This window comes from Lytechinus pictus, chromosome 11 (assembly GCF_037042905.1).
Source record: "Lytechinus pictus isolate F3 Inbred chromosome 11, Lp3.0, whole genome shotgun sequence".
Classification (NCBI taxonomy): Eukaryota; Metazoa; Echinodermata; class Echinoidea; order Temnopleuroida; family Toxopneustidae; genus Lytechinus; species Lytechinus pictus.
This window is the reverse complement of record NC_087255.1, coordinates 21,605,005-21,620,434: the sequence shown is the minus strand read 5'-3', so window position 1 is coordinate 21,620,434 and position 15,430 is coordinate 21,605,005. Positions and strand designations below refer to the sequence as shown.

The following is a 15,430-nucleotide window of genomic DNA, read 5'->3' as shown; positions in this document are numbered from 1 at the left end:
GAGCAGGAATCGCTCTTCTTGCGATGGTGGAGACGGGGTTTCTTGAATCTCGAGATTAATCGCGAAGTGGGCCGATCGGGCTAAAATCTCGAGATTGAGCAAACTCGGGATGGTGCAGCACCGCCTATTGAGCTCATGTCCACCAACCTATGGAATTGCCCATTTGTTAACAAGCAGATTCATATTCAGCACCCCATACATGTAGACATAGGCCTAAGGGGATAAACAAAAACAAAGGGGATAAAAATCAGCTTCTACAGAAAATAGGTCGGAATTCTTACTAATTGCCTGGGGGGGCGGCAGGGGCATTCACATATATTGATGGTACAGGGACGTGCCGCTTTGACGACCCCCTTTTTCAATTTTCAGACCTAATTTTCAGTTCTCTAGATACTCTGAATGACAAAAGTTCCATTCAGAAGCTGCACCGCCCCTCTCGCAAGACCCCAGTAACGAAACATCTCCGTTCCCCAGCCCTGCCAAAATTGTCCAGCGCGAGCACCGCATGCAAGATCTGCACGCACAGCTTCACAACTTCCTCCATCAGAAGCCGCTAGCAGCTCCATGTATAGCTAGCGCCCAAATAATACATGCACATGCACAGTACCTACAGTACCGCGATCCCGTATACCCTGTTTTTCACACCGCCTGGTATATATAGTTCCCAAGACCCGTATTTTACCCTTGCAATAAGTTCCTTAGACCCCCATTTCAGGGTTTCGTGAGGCACACCCCCATCAAAATATAATTTGAGTGCCCCCCCCCCCCAGGCTAATTGCCACCTACTATATACATGTAGATCAAAATTCTGTATTATCTTTGGGCAGTAAAGTTGAGCATCTTGGTTAATTCTGCGTAACCATGGCATTTTCAGTGCATGGTACACATCCATTTACATTGGTTTTAAGGCTCACCCAGCCCCCGTGTTTCTGCGGCCCTTGTAATAATAATAATAATGGTATATGTACCCAAAGTAGCCACTTCAGTTCTGAAAACTGTTCTCCTAGCGGGCCCTGCTATTATTATTACCGGGCTTTAGCTGGGCTGCCTAGTTGCTCCAGCATTCAAGAAATTTCTTCCTACCGGGAACCCATTCACCTTACCTGGGTTGAGTGCTGAACAATGTGGGTAAATTTCTTGCTGAAGGAAAACATGCCATCGCTGGGATCGAACCCATGACCCTCTGTTTCAAAGGTGAGAGTCAGAACCACTAGACCATGATGCACCCACTTCAGTTCTGAAAACTGTTCTCCTAACGGGCCCTGCTTTAGCTGGGTTGCCTAGTCGCTTCAGCATTCAAGGAATTTCTTCCTACCGGGTACCCATTCACCTTACCTGGGTTGAGTGCTGAAATAATGTGGGTAAATTTCTTGCTGAAGGAAAACACGCCATCGCTGGGATCGAACCCACGACCCTCTGTTTCAAAGGCGATGGTCAGAACCACTAGACCATGATGCACCCACTTCAGTTCTGAAAACTGTTCTCCTAACGGGCCCTGCTTTAGCTGGGTTGCCTAGTCGCTTCAGCATTCAAGGAATTTCTTCCTACCCGGTACCCATTCACCTTACCTGGGTTGAGTGCTGAAATAATGTGGGTAAATTTCTTGCTGAAGGAAAACACGCCATCGCTGGGATCGAACCCACGACCCTCTGTTTCAAAGGCGAGAGTCAGAATCACTAGACCATGACGCACCCACTTCAGTTCTGAAAACTGTTCTCCTAACAGGCCCTGCTTTAGCTGGGCTGCCTAGTCGCTTCAGCATTCAAAGAATTTCTTCCTACCCATTCACCTTTTACCTGGGTTGAGTGCTGAACAATGCGGGTAAATTTCTTGCTGAAGGAAAACACGCCATCGCTGGGATCGAACCCACGACCCTCTGATTAAAAGACAAGAGTCATTACCGCCACGACGTCCCCACTTTGGGATAGGATAATCGTGTTTTTAAGAATATCTACATGTATGATACTTAAAACACTTTTAGTTTCATGAATATTTGGTTTTAGGTTAACAATTTTACACTTTGAAATGATTTACCAGTAGATAATATTCAGTAAGAGTGTTCTCTTGAATTTTTACAGCCTCTCCCTCCCCATATACAGTCAGACCGCAGCTCGCGCGATAATGAGCATATTCACGAAGATTTATTCAGCAGCCCTCTAGCGGTCTACGAAGGAAAACGTGCGATCAATTTGGCTTGATTTTCCCAGTGAATTGGAGGGGCTGAAGTTATAGCTCTGTACTGGTCGCTAACTTCAGTTTATGTCGAAACGAATTGTGGTAAGTTATTGTCAAGGCCTTCATCTACATTTTGATATATAATTTTTCATATTTCGACATTTTCAACCTACCATTTTTTCCTCTTTAATTGATGCTTATTTTAGTAATATTTTAACTGCGATTTTGTAGTCGGAATTTCACTTTTGGTTCCTGACTTTGCTACATAACCAAATTGTTTCGATCAGGTTTTTTTATGAAGAAGAAAAGTCACTGTTCAAAATATGTCAGAACCAATTTGACGCAAACTCGCCTTATATTTTTAATTTAGAGAAATTTATACCCTAAAAATCAAGAAATTCACGTTTTACCCGGAAGTAACCTTCTCGTTCACTCTACGATGGCGCGAAATAATGCTAAAATTACGTTCGTCGCGGGTTGGTAGGATTTCGCCTTTGGTCCCATACGTTGAAACTTCTGTATTGATGACAGATGGCTCGCATTATTTATGTGAGTGTGGACAGTGGACCTGTTTTTTTTTGTAGTTAAGACTTAATACAAACGAAGCTCAATAAGTAGATCTCTTCTAAAGTTTTATTTAATGATTATCAGGTTTCCGAATTCCATCAAGTTTTTATAGATTGAGATATTTCTTGATTTATGTTGAAAAAAAGTTAACCTTTTTTCTTAATTAGTCGAAGTTGAGTCCCATCATGATGATTTTTGCCCCAGGCTGCGGTTAAGAATGAAAATATGATGATTAACTTAGACAGTCTACTCTATAGACTATAAACAGTTTAAAGTCAACTTAAAAGTCCGGTACTAATGTATGATTTATAAACCATTTTGTTCAAATAAAAAAATTGTGGCTGTCGCAGACAGACAGTATTAGTCTCTTGACTTGCATTTAAAATAATTCATACATGTACTTTGAATGATTATTTAGTAATTTAGACTTTCTTTTTTTTGTCTCTTCTACACACAGATCTGCACACTTGCTGACTCTGGTCTCTACTCGCTACTTCATTCTGGGAGATTCCATCATGTACTATAACAGTCGGCATGACGGTCGGACTGATTTGGACAAAGCCATTTTTCGTTTGCAAATTTTGAACCGATAATTAAACAAAAAATTGATCTTTATCGATATTGGAAACAAAAAAATTACAGCACAGTTTTGGGGAGGACTAAGAATACTGACTAGGACAGGAATACAGCTTGACAAAAATAAGAATACACAATTTAAAACCAATGAACATTTTTAATGTTACTAATGGTGCATTGCAAGAAACTTTCTACTCATTCACACATTCCAAAATCAAGGGTAAGTCATTTGATTAAACACAAACATGTAGTTGATTTGCAATTGAACATAATTTCTTGCAATGCCCCATAATTATATTTTGTTCTCAATCAACTCTGTTAAATCTTATCTAATGTGCTGAAGGTTAAGTGTTTATGTATGTTCACAATTTAATTTTCTCGAAAGGTATAATATATTTGTCCTTTTAATCGGTATTTGAATGTGGTTACGCTTTGTTTTTGTTTTCACAGTAATTATTGCATGTATGAACAGAAGTGAAATATTTGTTGTGAAGCACTGTGAATGTTTTGTGATCATGGAGCTATGGTGTGATGGTATTATAATTAATTCATCATTTTTGTTATAAGACTGTAATCCTGGTGGATGTGAGGGAGTGGCCTGGATGAAAGGAAAGTGAACATGTGTCCAATTACTGATTTGCATATGTTTAGACAATTTTGTTTGTGGATAAATATTAATGTGCATTCCCTACATTCCATGCAAAGAGTAAAGGAGAAGTCCACCCCACAAAAAAATTAATTTGAATTGAAGAAAAATAAAGTATTGCAGAAAATTTAATAAAAACTATGATTCAAAATTTAAAAAATTACTATTTTGACATTGAGAAATTTGCCTGATTTTATTAAACAATTATATGCTCATCTTGGTCAATGTGCAAATTACAGAACTGATTATGTCACACGCACTCTAATTTCTTGTGTATTTTTTGTTTGTATTTTTTTGTTCATGACATGTATATTTTATTTTGATTTTCTCATTTTCTTTGACAAATTTTGAGAGGGATTTTAATTCCTCGATTAACGTTCGTAGTTTCCATGAATGTAACCTTTTGTGATTCGATGAAGAGTTTTTATATCAAATTTGCTAAAATTGATATAATAAAATGCAACCAAAATTTAGAAAGTAATGTGATGCGAGTGACATAATCAACTCTATTTGCATACCATTGTTTTGTGTATATAACTGTTTTGTGTTAAAAAAGGGAAATTTCTCTATTTATTCAAAGAATTTTTTGTTGATGTGCACTTGACCTTTAACTCACTTCCCTTCCCACCTCTGCCAAAATAAGTGTAGTCAAGAAATTGAAAATCAAAAGTGATTAAGAAGAAGTAAGATTTAATCATAGAGTTATTAATAGCTCCACGATTTAATAATACAGGCCTAAATAGAAATTCACATGAAAGTAAAAAGAGAATAAAGTTGGGTATGAACGGGGAAGAAATATGATTTAGAGAAAAATCCAAAATATATCCCCATCACCCCCCCCCAAAAAAAAATATATATATATCGGCGGGTTCGAACCAGGGTCCCTGCACACGTCAAAACAATGTGCTTACGCATGTCGCCAGAGATCACTTTCGCACAACTTTCGGGTTTTTAATGCTATATGAAATGTTGTAAGTCTGTGCGCTGCTGTTGACCAATCAGAACGCGTCGGCAATTCTACTGCAATTCCAATCATTTTGCGTTGGACATTGCCGTGGTTTTTTGTGGTTCCTGACTTTGCTACATCATAAAATTTCATAATTCTTTTTCAATCGTAAAGAAGAATGTCTACGCTTTACATTGATTATAATATCAATTTGACGCAAGTGTGATTTCTATGCAAAAATACGCTCCGTTTATTCACATATATTTCTTGAAAAAAATCTTTTTTTCTAAGCTAAATATCGGTCTTCAAAATACGTTAAATGTGCATTTTATTTAACTGATCAGGAATTTCAAAGCCTTATCTATAAAATGAGACCAAGTTTGTGAGGAATAAACGATTCTAAGAGCAAAAAACACCGATCGGAAAGTTCGTCTTCACAGCTCATTACGTATGCATAACCACGGACGGCTATGCATACCGCTGAATAAAATAGAGCACTTTCGGACGGGCTGCGGACTGACTGTATATGCTACACTACAAAATCAATTGCATTCATGCATTGGAGGTCAGTTTCTAATGTAATCAGGGAATGTATACATGTACATTGATCATTCCTCAGTGAAATGTGTAGGAAGTGCATATATATACATGTATGTAAACCTACATGTTCATCGTACATGTACACATTATGAAACATGGATAGTGTATGCATGCGCATTGACATTGACAGTGGAATGCGTGTGGGTTTATGATTAACTGTATGTTGTTTATTCAATCCATGCAAGAAAATATAGGAACGGACTTATCATCTATTCTGCATGTAGAGATACATTTTCCAAGGAAATAAAAAGAAATTAACAAGAATTTGATTTGTCCTTAAAATTGGTACAGTTGCATTTGCAGTACAGAGTAATTGGGCCTAGATAGGTACAGTAGGGCTTCATACATGTACGCTAGCTCTCTGACAGGGAGGAAATTGTCAACATTGTCGCTCATTTTCATGAATCCAGTAAGATTGAATTTGACACTCTGCACATTGTACAGTACAACCATACTATGCATTTCATGCTGTACATGTTGGATCACATCATACCAATTTATATGTGCTTCCTGTGCTCATGCAGCTATTTATATACATGTACGTGTAGGTCTTTCATTTTAGGTATATCAGGTCGACCATATTCATCAAGTGTATTCTTTGACAGAATAAACCCTATTCTGACGCAGGCAAGAAAATAAAAGAATGATAATATAGCCCTCCCCCAACTGGTATATTATACGAAAAATAGCTATGTTTGACTGTTTTGGAGTAAATGGCTTTTTTTTCATTTTTTCGAGTCAATCTTTTGATAGGGCACTTCTACTCCTTCGATTGACTGTTTTTTTATCATTGAGAACCAAAACAATCGAACCTCCCCCCCCCCCCCCCCCCCCGTTAAATGCAAAATTGACCTTGATATCCCTGTATATTACATACATGTACATGCACAGAGTAAAACTATCATCTATAATTCATGATTTAAATTAAATTAAGAAGTTTATTATTAAATTTGTGTCTTTGTTTTACTTTTCAGTTTTGACAGCCTCTATACCAATCTGTTTGGGTCAAGTGACAGACAGAATTTCAATGGGAATTCCACTTCCACACCCTCTGCAAATGTAAGTTTTGATAAGATCTGTTCACAATGCTGTTTACATCTTGCATGAAATAATAATATTTCTCCATTTTGACTTAAATCACACATTTTCAACCCATATATCATTCAGCTTGAGCTCCTTGAATTCTTCATGAATTCATTCCAAGCATTCAGAATTGGTCAAAGATAGATACATGTGAAAGTACAGTTCAATTGCATTGTAAGATGATAAAGACCTGTGTTTGTTTTGAGCTGAAACTGTTCAAACTGGTCTGGCACAACAACTTTAATTCATACTTGAATGAAGCCACTATATTGAATTACTGAATTTGGTTTATATTTATCATGAGAGTGGAACAGTAAAAGTATATCAAACTCATTCTGAAAGGTGACACAACATTTGCTCCTGCTGGCTTTATTAGGGTTGCAGTAGGATTTTATGTTGGGTTTAGGTTTAATAGGGTATAATGTTAAACACAGGGTTGAAGTAGGTCATTTGAGTAGTGTGTGGAATTTAGAGCGTAGCAATTGTCGCCGGAGCAAATTTCATGGAACCTTCTGAAAGCACCGTCACATGAAGGTCATGTTGAGTATTGGCAGCAAAAAGAATTATTAGTGTTGTCTTTTGTCTTGCTAGCCTATTGAGTTGGTTAAAAAATTTGAATAGAATTTAGAGACAAATTTGTTGTTCCTTCTAACCAATGCACTTTTAACCCGTTTTTCCCTGACGTTTCTAATATTTTGCAGGAATCTCTGTATCCCTCATCACCATACCAACAGCACCAGATGCACTCCGCTGGTCTTGGTCAAACTCTAAATGGACTGTCTTACCCATCCCATTCCACAGACAAATGGAATTCTTCAAGACCCTCGGCGATGCCTCCTCAACACTCAAAGGAGCCGTACTCTATAGGTCCATTTAATAGTATCTGGTCAATGAAGTCCAATGAGATGGCGGGTGCAGGTGAAGGAGGCCAGCGCCAGAAAAAAGCAAGTGACTGGTCTTCGGAGAACACTGCAGCTTCAGAATACCACAATACTCAAGCTCGGGTTCCAACAACGAATGGGCTACCCTTTGGAGGATATGACCAGCAGGTGCATGGAAATGATGATGTTGGTTTCCATGGTGATGTTGGTGGAGTCAACAGACCTGGTTACCCCTGGTCACCTTGCGATGGTGTAAACGATGGCAACAACTCGGGATTGCCAGACTGGCATTGGAACCAGGGAAAGTACTGGCAACCTGGTGGACCAGAGATGGTTGGGAACATGATGAATCCTGCAGTCAATGAATGGGAGCTTCAGGATGATGAATTGGCTAGGAAAAACCAAGAAGAGGACATGAAAGGCAGGGAAGAGCGAAGGAAATGGAAGAAGAAAGGGTTGAACTATCACGAGTTTGTTCCAGGTAAAAGTGTTCATAAACAGAGGACACATTCCAATGATCAAACCAAAGCTTGTAATGAGAAAGTAGTTGCGTCATTCCTTGAGAAGTACCGTGACAAGGACCCTGAATCTCTAACTTCACAAAGTAGCATAGATTCAAATGAATACATCGAGGCCTGTACAGTGGATGAGGTTAGAGACCCTTGCTATGTAACACAGGTGGCTGAAGAATTTGGTCCTGCATGTGGGGACAGTCAACAAACACTGGTTGGTCAGCCTTCTGTGAGTGCTCAAGGAACCGGTGGAGAGAGCCATACACCCACAGATGTTCCCTTACCAGATCCTGAAAGATGTGATCCCACAGGTGATCATCAAGAAACAACATCTAACATTGACTCATCAGACTTGGTAGATCAGATTGGGGGTCGAGAAGTGAGGTCTCTCTCGGATCCAGTCACTGTGCAGGAGGTGCAGCAGAGTAATAGTGTTAAAAATGGATCAGGGTCAAGGAAGGCACTGAGTAATGGCAAGATCAGACCAGGGAAGCGGAAACCCAAGTTGCCTCGGGACAAACGGAGGATCATTGCTCAAGCTGAAAAATCTGAAAGTGTATCTTCCCCAAGACAGACAATCCAGAATAAAACTCAAGAACAGTCTGCTGGTATACCTGTCGATAAAAAGGCAGACTTGATCACCAAAGTAGCAGGTTCACTCCCAAAACAGTCATCTTCCAAATCTCTCAAAAACAAGTCATCTGAACATATTGTGCAATCGTCCAAATCTGCAGAGAAGAAATCACCAAAAAGCAAATGTATACAAGACAGCACTGGAGAAAGTTCTCTTTCTGCATCCAAAGCACACACAGTGAAATCTTCATCTCAACAAGTGCAATCTGAGAAGTGTACTTTAGTCAGTCAGTCATCTTGCCTCGAGTGCAGTATACGTGACGATTGTGATAGGGCAACTAGTGACAATAAATCTGCTCCCTCTTCAAAAGTTTTCCAATCTGCACAAGTCGAAGAAGACCTTGGAACAAAGGATAGTACATCATGCGATCTTTCGTGTGGTAAAACTAAGGCAAACAACACCTTGAAAATAAACCATAAGTCATCAACGTCATTGGCTAAGAACGTCTCAAGTGCTTGTGTGGATGATCCCTCTTCTGGTAATAAGAATGTGTCCAATGGAATTGGACAAGGAACTATGTCTGCAGGAACTGAGAACATCCAGGAACAGATTACTCAACCACCTCTTCCCAAAGAAGTAAAGAACAACAGCTCAGACTGTACCAGGGAAGTGAAAGATTCCGCTGTTGGTAAATCCAAAAATATCAGGACAGATGTTGGAGATCTGGGAATGGGCTCAACCCCAGTGCACAATCAAAAACCAAGTTGTAAACCAGACAGGAATGGCTCATTGAAAAATTTGAAACAAACTGATGAATTGAAATCGGGCAAAAGTAGCAAAGTTCCAACAACAGACAACTCATCTACAAGTATATCAAATGCCTGTCCTTCACCAAGCTCAGGGATACCATGTGGACAAGAAAAAGCAAGTTCAAAAGAGAGCAATCTATTCTTTGACCCCAAAAGGATATTTAGAGGTCAAAAATCTGTCAAAACAGAAACAAAGAAACAGGACAAGGAAGCAGAAAAGTCAACACTTCCAATGTCGGCATCGACAATCCCTAAAAATAGCCATTCTAATGACAGTTTGAATTCCCAATCTAAAAGAACTGATCTTGCTCATAGGGCAGAATCAGAACAGTGTAGTAAGCTGCATGTTTCTCCAACTGAATCAGTCAATCCGAAGGAATCTGTGAGAAATAATACAAATGAAGGAATGGCAAATGGAACGGTCCCAAGCAAAGATCTACCTCCACCCCCTGTCCAAACAGTGCCTTCATCCAGTGCAAAAGATGCATTAGCTAGCAAAGCCTCTGCCATGAAGACAGATTCTACAGCTTCCCAGCATCTTGGAGAACCTCCCAAGCAGCCTACTTCACCAGCAGATCCACGACCTTCCAGGATGTACAGCTATAAGAAGGATGATAAAACTGGCCTTTTGAGGAGGTCATCAGATCCAAAAGTGGAAGAAACAACAAAGAACCAATCCCAGAGGAGGGATTCTAGTGGAACTCAGAGTTCTTCAGATGAAGGCAAAGGGGAGAGGAGATGCAGTGGTGACTCTCACATGGACGGTTTCCACCATCCCTTTGGTTGTTCAGCACAATGCTACAGTAGAAGATCTTCATCTCCAAGTAGTTCTCGATCAAGCTCAAACAGCAGGTCAACTGCTTCTGGTGTCAACCAGAATGCAGGATCTGCATCAGCAGAAAAGAAGTCATTTCCTCAAATGGAGCAACAAAATGCTTCCCCCCAGAATGGAAGAAGCACTTCAGAAAAAGTCTTTGATGCTAGTGCCTTCGAAGAACTTAGAGAGGGTCTTAGGAACTCCTGGTTGTCAAAGGAGAAAGAAAAACAAAGGGAGGATGAGAAGAAAAGGCAGGAGAAAGCCAAGAAAGAACACCTGGAGAAAGTTAAGCAGCAAGAAGCTCATGAACAGAAAAGGCGTGAGGAGATGCAGGAAAAAAGGAAGCAGCAGGAGAAACTGGAGCAGATGAGACAGAAGGAGAAGCAGGAGCAGAAGAAAAGGCAGGAAGAAACACAATCAAGTGCCTCACATCCAAAGCGTCCTACCAGAGCAACCTACAGTACGCCAAAGTTTGCAGAGCATGGGTCCAAGGACAAGAGATCAGGAGCAGCAACAGACAGGGAAGGACCAGGATCTAGTACTCAACATCCAAGAAGACCTTGGCCTGGCCAATCTGGTGAGAGACCAAGGACACCCTCCCAGGAGGGTAGAACCGAAGATAGTGACCTAGAGGAAGACTTGGCAAGGGGATTCACTGATGGTGAGTACCTTATATATCCATCATTATAATAATCTGAACATTTGATTGGTCTAAACCCTGTCATGTGACCAAAGATAATGCCAACCAATGTCACGAAATTGGGAAAATATTCCATGAATCCTGACATCTGAACTCACAAGCCAAGAGAAGTACCTGAGTTGTAAATAGTACAAAAAGTATTTATGACTTGATGGAAGGAGCTTTAATCAATGTATTTGATGAGAATGCACGTACATGCAATGATCAGTCACCTTTATCAAATTTTGTTATTAAATTCTCACTCGGAGACCAAGATTCCTTACTATTATTCATTCAGTTACGTTTCCTATCTTGTATTTTATATTGATGACAGATATACACCAAATGTATACGTCCTTCAATCAGAAGTTTGGTGAAACTATGGTCCCTTCAGTGATGCGAATGTGACCAAGATAGTCGCATTCCAGCGTTGCTTCGAGAACCATACATGTAGTTCCGACCGCTTCCTCTGGCAGCCATACACATTTGTTCAATATTGGAGTTTGGATATTGATTGAAGTTTTCTTTTTTTTTTCTGAACAACTAAAAGGGGTTTATATTAAGTGGAAAAAAAAGGTTACCCCAGGTGCAGCGCGAGACCCTGATGTGCATCTCATTAATGACCCTTCTATTTTGAATTTGTAAAATGATTTTTAAATAAATATTGAACTAATTTTTTCATTTTGTTTTATTCCACAGAATGGTGGTTTATACTTGGCAAGAAACTTTGCAATGGAGTTGCTTGGTTTGTTCTCTTTACTGTTCTCCTCTGCCTTGTCATATTATCATTCCTGTTAGCATTGTAAGTAATCAGATAATTTGGAATAATAATAGAGGCCCGTATTCTGAAGTCGGCTTTAATTTAAACTCTGGTTTTAAGTTGTGGTTTAACTATGGAAAGCCAGTTGTTACATAAATCTTTAACAGTAGAGGTTCAATGTATATTGTCTTCACCATTAAATAATTAGTGAAGAGCACAGTTAACATGAGAAGCATTCACTATAAACAAAATTTTGAAACATTAGGCTTCCCATAATTTTAGCACAGAGTTAGACCATGGTCTAATTAAACCTGACTTCAGAATACGGGCCAGATTGTTTAATGAAGACTGGTATAAAAGTGGTAGTAATAATAGCTGGATTTAAGCGCGTTATGCCTGAGGATACAAAGAGCTACTATTATTACACCAGCTTTAGCTGTGCTGCCATATAGGCACTGAAGCATTCAAGGAATTTCTTCCTACCGGGTACCCATTCACTTCACCTGGGTTGAGTGCAGCACAATGTGGGCAAATTTCTTCCTTTGACAAGGTAAAAGCTTAGCTCAGGATTGCCTGAATGAACAAGTATCCAGACTCAATTTTATCAAGGCTGGAAAAATTCTATTGATTTAGAAAGCTTTATAAATCAGTTCATAGCAAGAAAAATACAAGAATATCCAGCGAGCATAAACCATTCTACCAGTCTATCAGCATTTTGCATGATTGTGTACATTTGTTTTAGCTGCATCAGTTTGCATTTTTGACATACATGTATCTGGTTTGGGCTATAAAGAAAATATTGATTTTGGAGGGGTTCCCATATGGAACTAGTGAAAATAACAGCTGTTATTCCAAGTATCACTGAGTTCCATTGTTCGCCTGTTGGATACCTTCATATCAGACAATCCAGGCCATCCCCAGGTCAAATAAATGTCTGTCAACATATAATACAGATCGTTAAATTAAAATCCATATTTTCAGCCAGACAGTATGCACAGTGATGGAGATGATTTGTATAATGTGTTCTAGCTTTAAGGTCAAGTCCACTCCAGAAAAGTGTTGGTTTGAATCAATAGAGAAAAATCCAACAAGTTTAACGCCGAAAATTTCATCAAAATCGGATGTAAAATAAGAAAGTTATGCCATTTTCAAGTTTTGCTTATTTTTCACAAAATAGCTATATGAACAAGGGTGTGACATGCAGATGAGAGAGTCAATGATGTCCTTTAATGAAATAGCACATTGCACATTGAATACATATACTTTTATGATATTCACTCATTGATAATCGCATTTGTTATTTTCACCTTTTTTCTATTTTGCTTTCATATGCAGCAATGGCAATATAACGAAGAAGAAATTTTGATATTTTTTTACCCTCCATATTGGCAAAAAGTAATACTCCTGCCAAAATGTCGGCTATATTGACAGTGGTCTATATCTATAAAATTAAAGAGTTACCAGTATAAAGTGTTCCCACATGATGTCAACACCAAGGATATAACAATAGTAAATCTTTGCATGACACAATAAAATCAATCATTGATCATGATTTGATGCAGAGGATTTTCTTGTTAGTCCTCCCAACATAGCTCCTTGGGAACCCTGTATAGTACAAAAATATCTCCTTATCTCTTTCCGCTATTTTTTTTTCTAGCTTGAGAGACGCTTGCAAGTTTGCATACCACCGGGGATGGGACCTGTGGTATTGGTACAGGGAGAGACCCTCTAAAGCTGATGATGATTTCTTCAACTCTCATCAGAGAGAATCCAGCAACAATGGGGGCTGGTTCTTTGGCTCCGGCCAGCAGAGAGAAACGGGAGCAGGTACAGGGAGCAGGAGCCATACAGGAGGAGGTGCAGGGAGCTGGAGCCATACAGGAGCATCGTCGTCATCGTCCTCCCAGGGGTTCTGGGGTAGTGGTCGACAGCAGGAGCAAGGAGCCAGAGCAAAGAAACCACGAAAGAAACTCACTCAGAATGTAGACCTTCCCATCACTGGTAAGTTGTCGGAGAGTTGGGTCATTCATTATCGTATGTTTTGCCATTGGACTTATTATCAGCAACAGCATTATAGATTTTGAAATCATTTTTGTCTAGACTGTACAGCAGAGTGAAACTATAGGCAACACTTTTCTGAAAATGGCAGCATCGTCATTAACATCAACCATGATTAAGTTTTTGAAATGTCTTCATAACTTTAATAGAAAGTATATATGGATCTATATCATAAAAAAAATAACAAGGGTAATCAAGTGACACTGATCAGCTGGCATGAGTTGCAGGTCACATGATCCAGGTCAAAGGTCATTTAGGGTCCATGAATTTTGACTATATTGTAATATCATTATCAAAAACTTGACCAAAGTTAATATTTTGAGTTTTTTAAAGATCATTTTGAAAGTATAAGCCCCTATTCCTTAAAATATTGATATAATGGTTATCAAGTATCAGCAAAGTGATTAGTGTAATTTCAGGTCACTAGGCATGCTGATTCTTGTAGGTCCCATGAGGAGAAGCCTCTATGGAAACCTCTCAAGCTCATGCTGAATATTGTTCTAATTATTGACTTAGAGTAAGCATCTGTTCACTACATCCTTAGCTGTGTTCTAGTAGTCATAGTTGCCTTTATGTAGTAGGAGTTGTAGAGGATTCTACCTCCAGAAGGTATCAAAGTAGTTCTTCCTCTAGCGGTTTATGTTGTTTCATTTAAATTTTATAAATGTTAATGCTACTGTTTTGCATTAATTGACTTTCCTCCAGCGCAAGCAGCGATTTATCGTATCCTTAGCTGTGATCCTGGTAGTTATTATAAGGTAGTAGTAGCGGAGGATAGTTCAGAAGAAGATACTCAGAAATTCTACCCCTAACATTTTCTGTTTCATTTTGATGCTGATTTGTATTTCTTGACTTTTCTCCAGAGCAAGCAGCGATTCGTCATATCCTTAGCTGTGATCCTGGTAGTTATTATGAGGTAGGAGAAGCGGAGGATAGTTCAAAAGAAGATACTAAGAAATTCTACCCCTAACATTTTATGTTATTTCATTTTGATGTGATTTTAACGCTGCTGTTTTGTATTTCTTGACTTTTCCTCAGAGCAAGCAGCGATTCGTCGTATCCTTAGCTGTGATCCTGTGATGAGGTAGTAGTAGCGAGGATAGTTCAGAAGAAGATTCTACCCCTAACATTTTCTTGTTATATCATTTTGATGTAATTTTAATGCTGCTGTTTTGTGTTTCTTGACTTTCCTCAGAGCAAGCAGCGATTCGTCGTATCCTTAGCTGTGATCCTGGTAGTTATTATGAGGTAGTAGTTGCGGAGGATAGTACAGAAGAAGATTCTACCCCTAACATTTTCTTGTTATTTCATTTTGATGTTATTTTAACGCTGCTGTTTTGTATTTCTTGACTTTCCTCAGAGCAAGCAGCGATTCGTCGTCTCCTTAGCTGTGATCCTGGTAGTTATTATGAGGTAGTAGGAGTAGCGGAGGATAGTTCAGAAGAAGATATCAAGAGATTCTACCGCAAGCAGTGTATGCTTGTTCATCCTGATAAAGTAAGTAGTAAGATATTAAAAAAATCTATTGAATATCTACACTTTGGGAGGAGTGATGTTTATAAGGTTCCATTACAATTGCTCTGGCAACATTTGCTCTGTCGACAAATGCTTTGATCGAAAATCTGCATGTTAAGTCAAATATAAAACCTGACCTCCAAAACTAAATAAACCCTACTACTTATCTTTACATTATTCTGAACCAAAAACTCTATTACAATCCTAATTCTAACCCTATTAGATATTAAGA

At 39.0% G+C, this 15,430-nt stretch overlaps 1 protein-coding gene across 2 annotated transcripts in view; it reads left to right on the top strand.

Annotated features, from left to right (window-relative positions):
• LOC129270990 (titin homolog) overlaps positions 1–15,430 on the top strand; it is a 40,665-nt gene that overhangs the window by 16,717 nt on the left and 8,518 nt on the right. For both annotated transcript variants that reach the window (XM_064107008.1, XM_064107007.1), the window contains exons 2-6: positions 6,485–6,569; positions 7,295–10,847; positions 11,565–11,667; positions 13,283–13,626; positions 15,044–15,180. In XM_064107008.1, coding sequence (XP_063963078.1) covers positions 7,334–10,847; positions 11,565–11,667; positions 13,283–13,626; positions 15,044–15,180 — 4,098 coding nt within the window. In that variant the 5' untranslated portion in view covers positions 6,485–6,569; positions 7,295–7,333. The remainder of the gene's footprint in view (positions 1–6,484; positions 6,570–7,294; positions 10,848–11,564; positions 11,668–13,282; positions 13,627–15,043; positions 15,181–15,430) is intronic.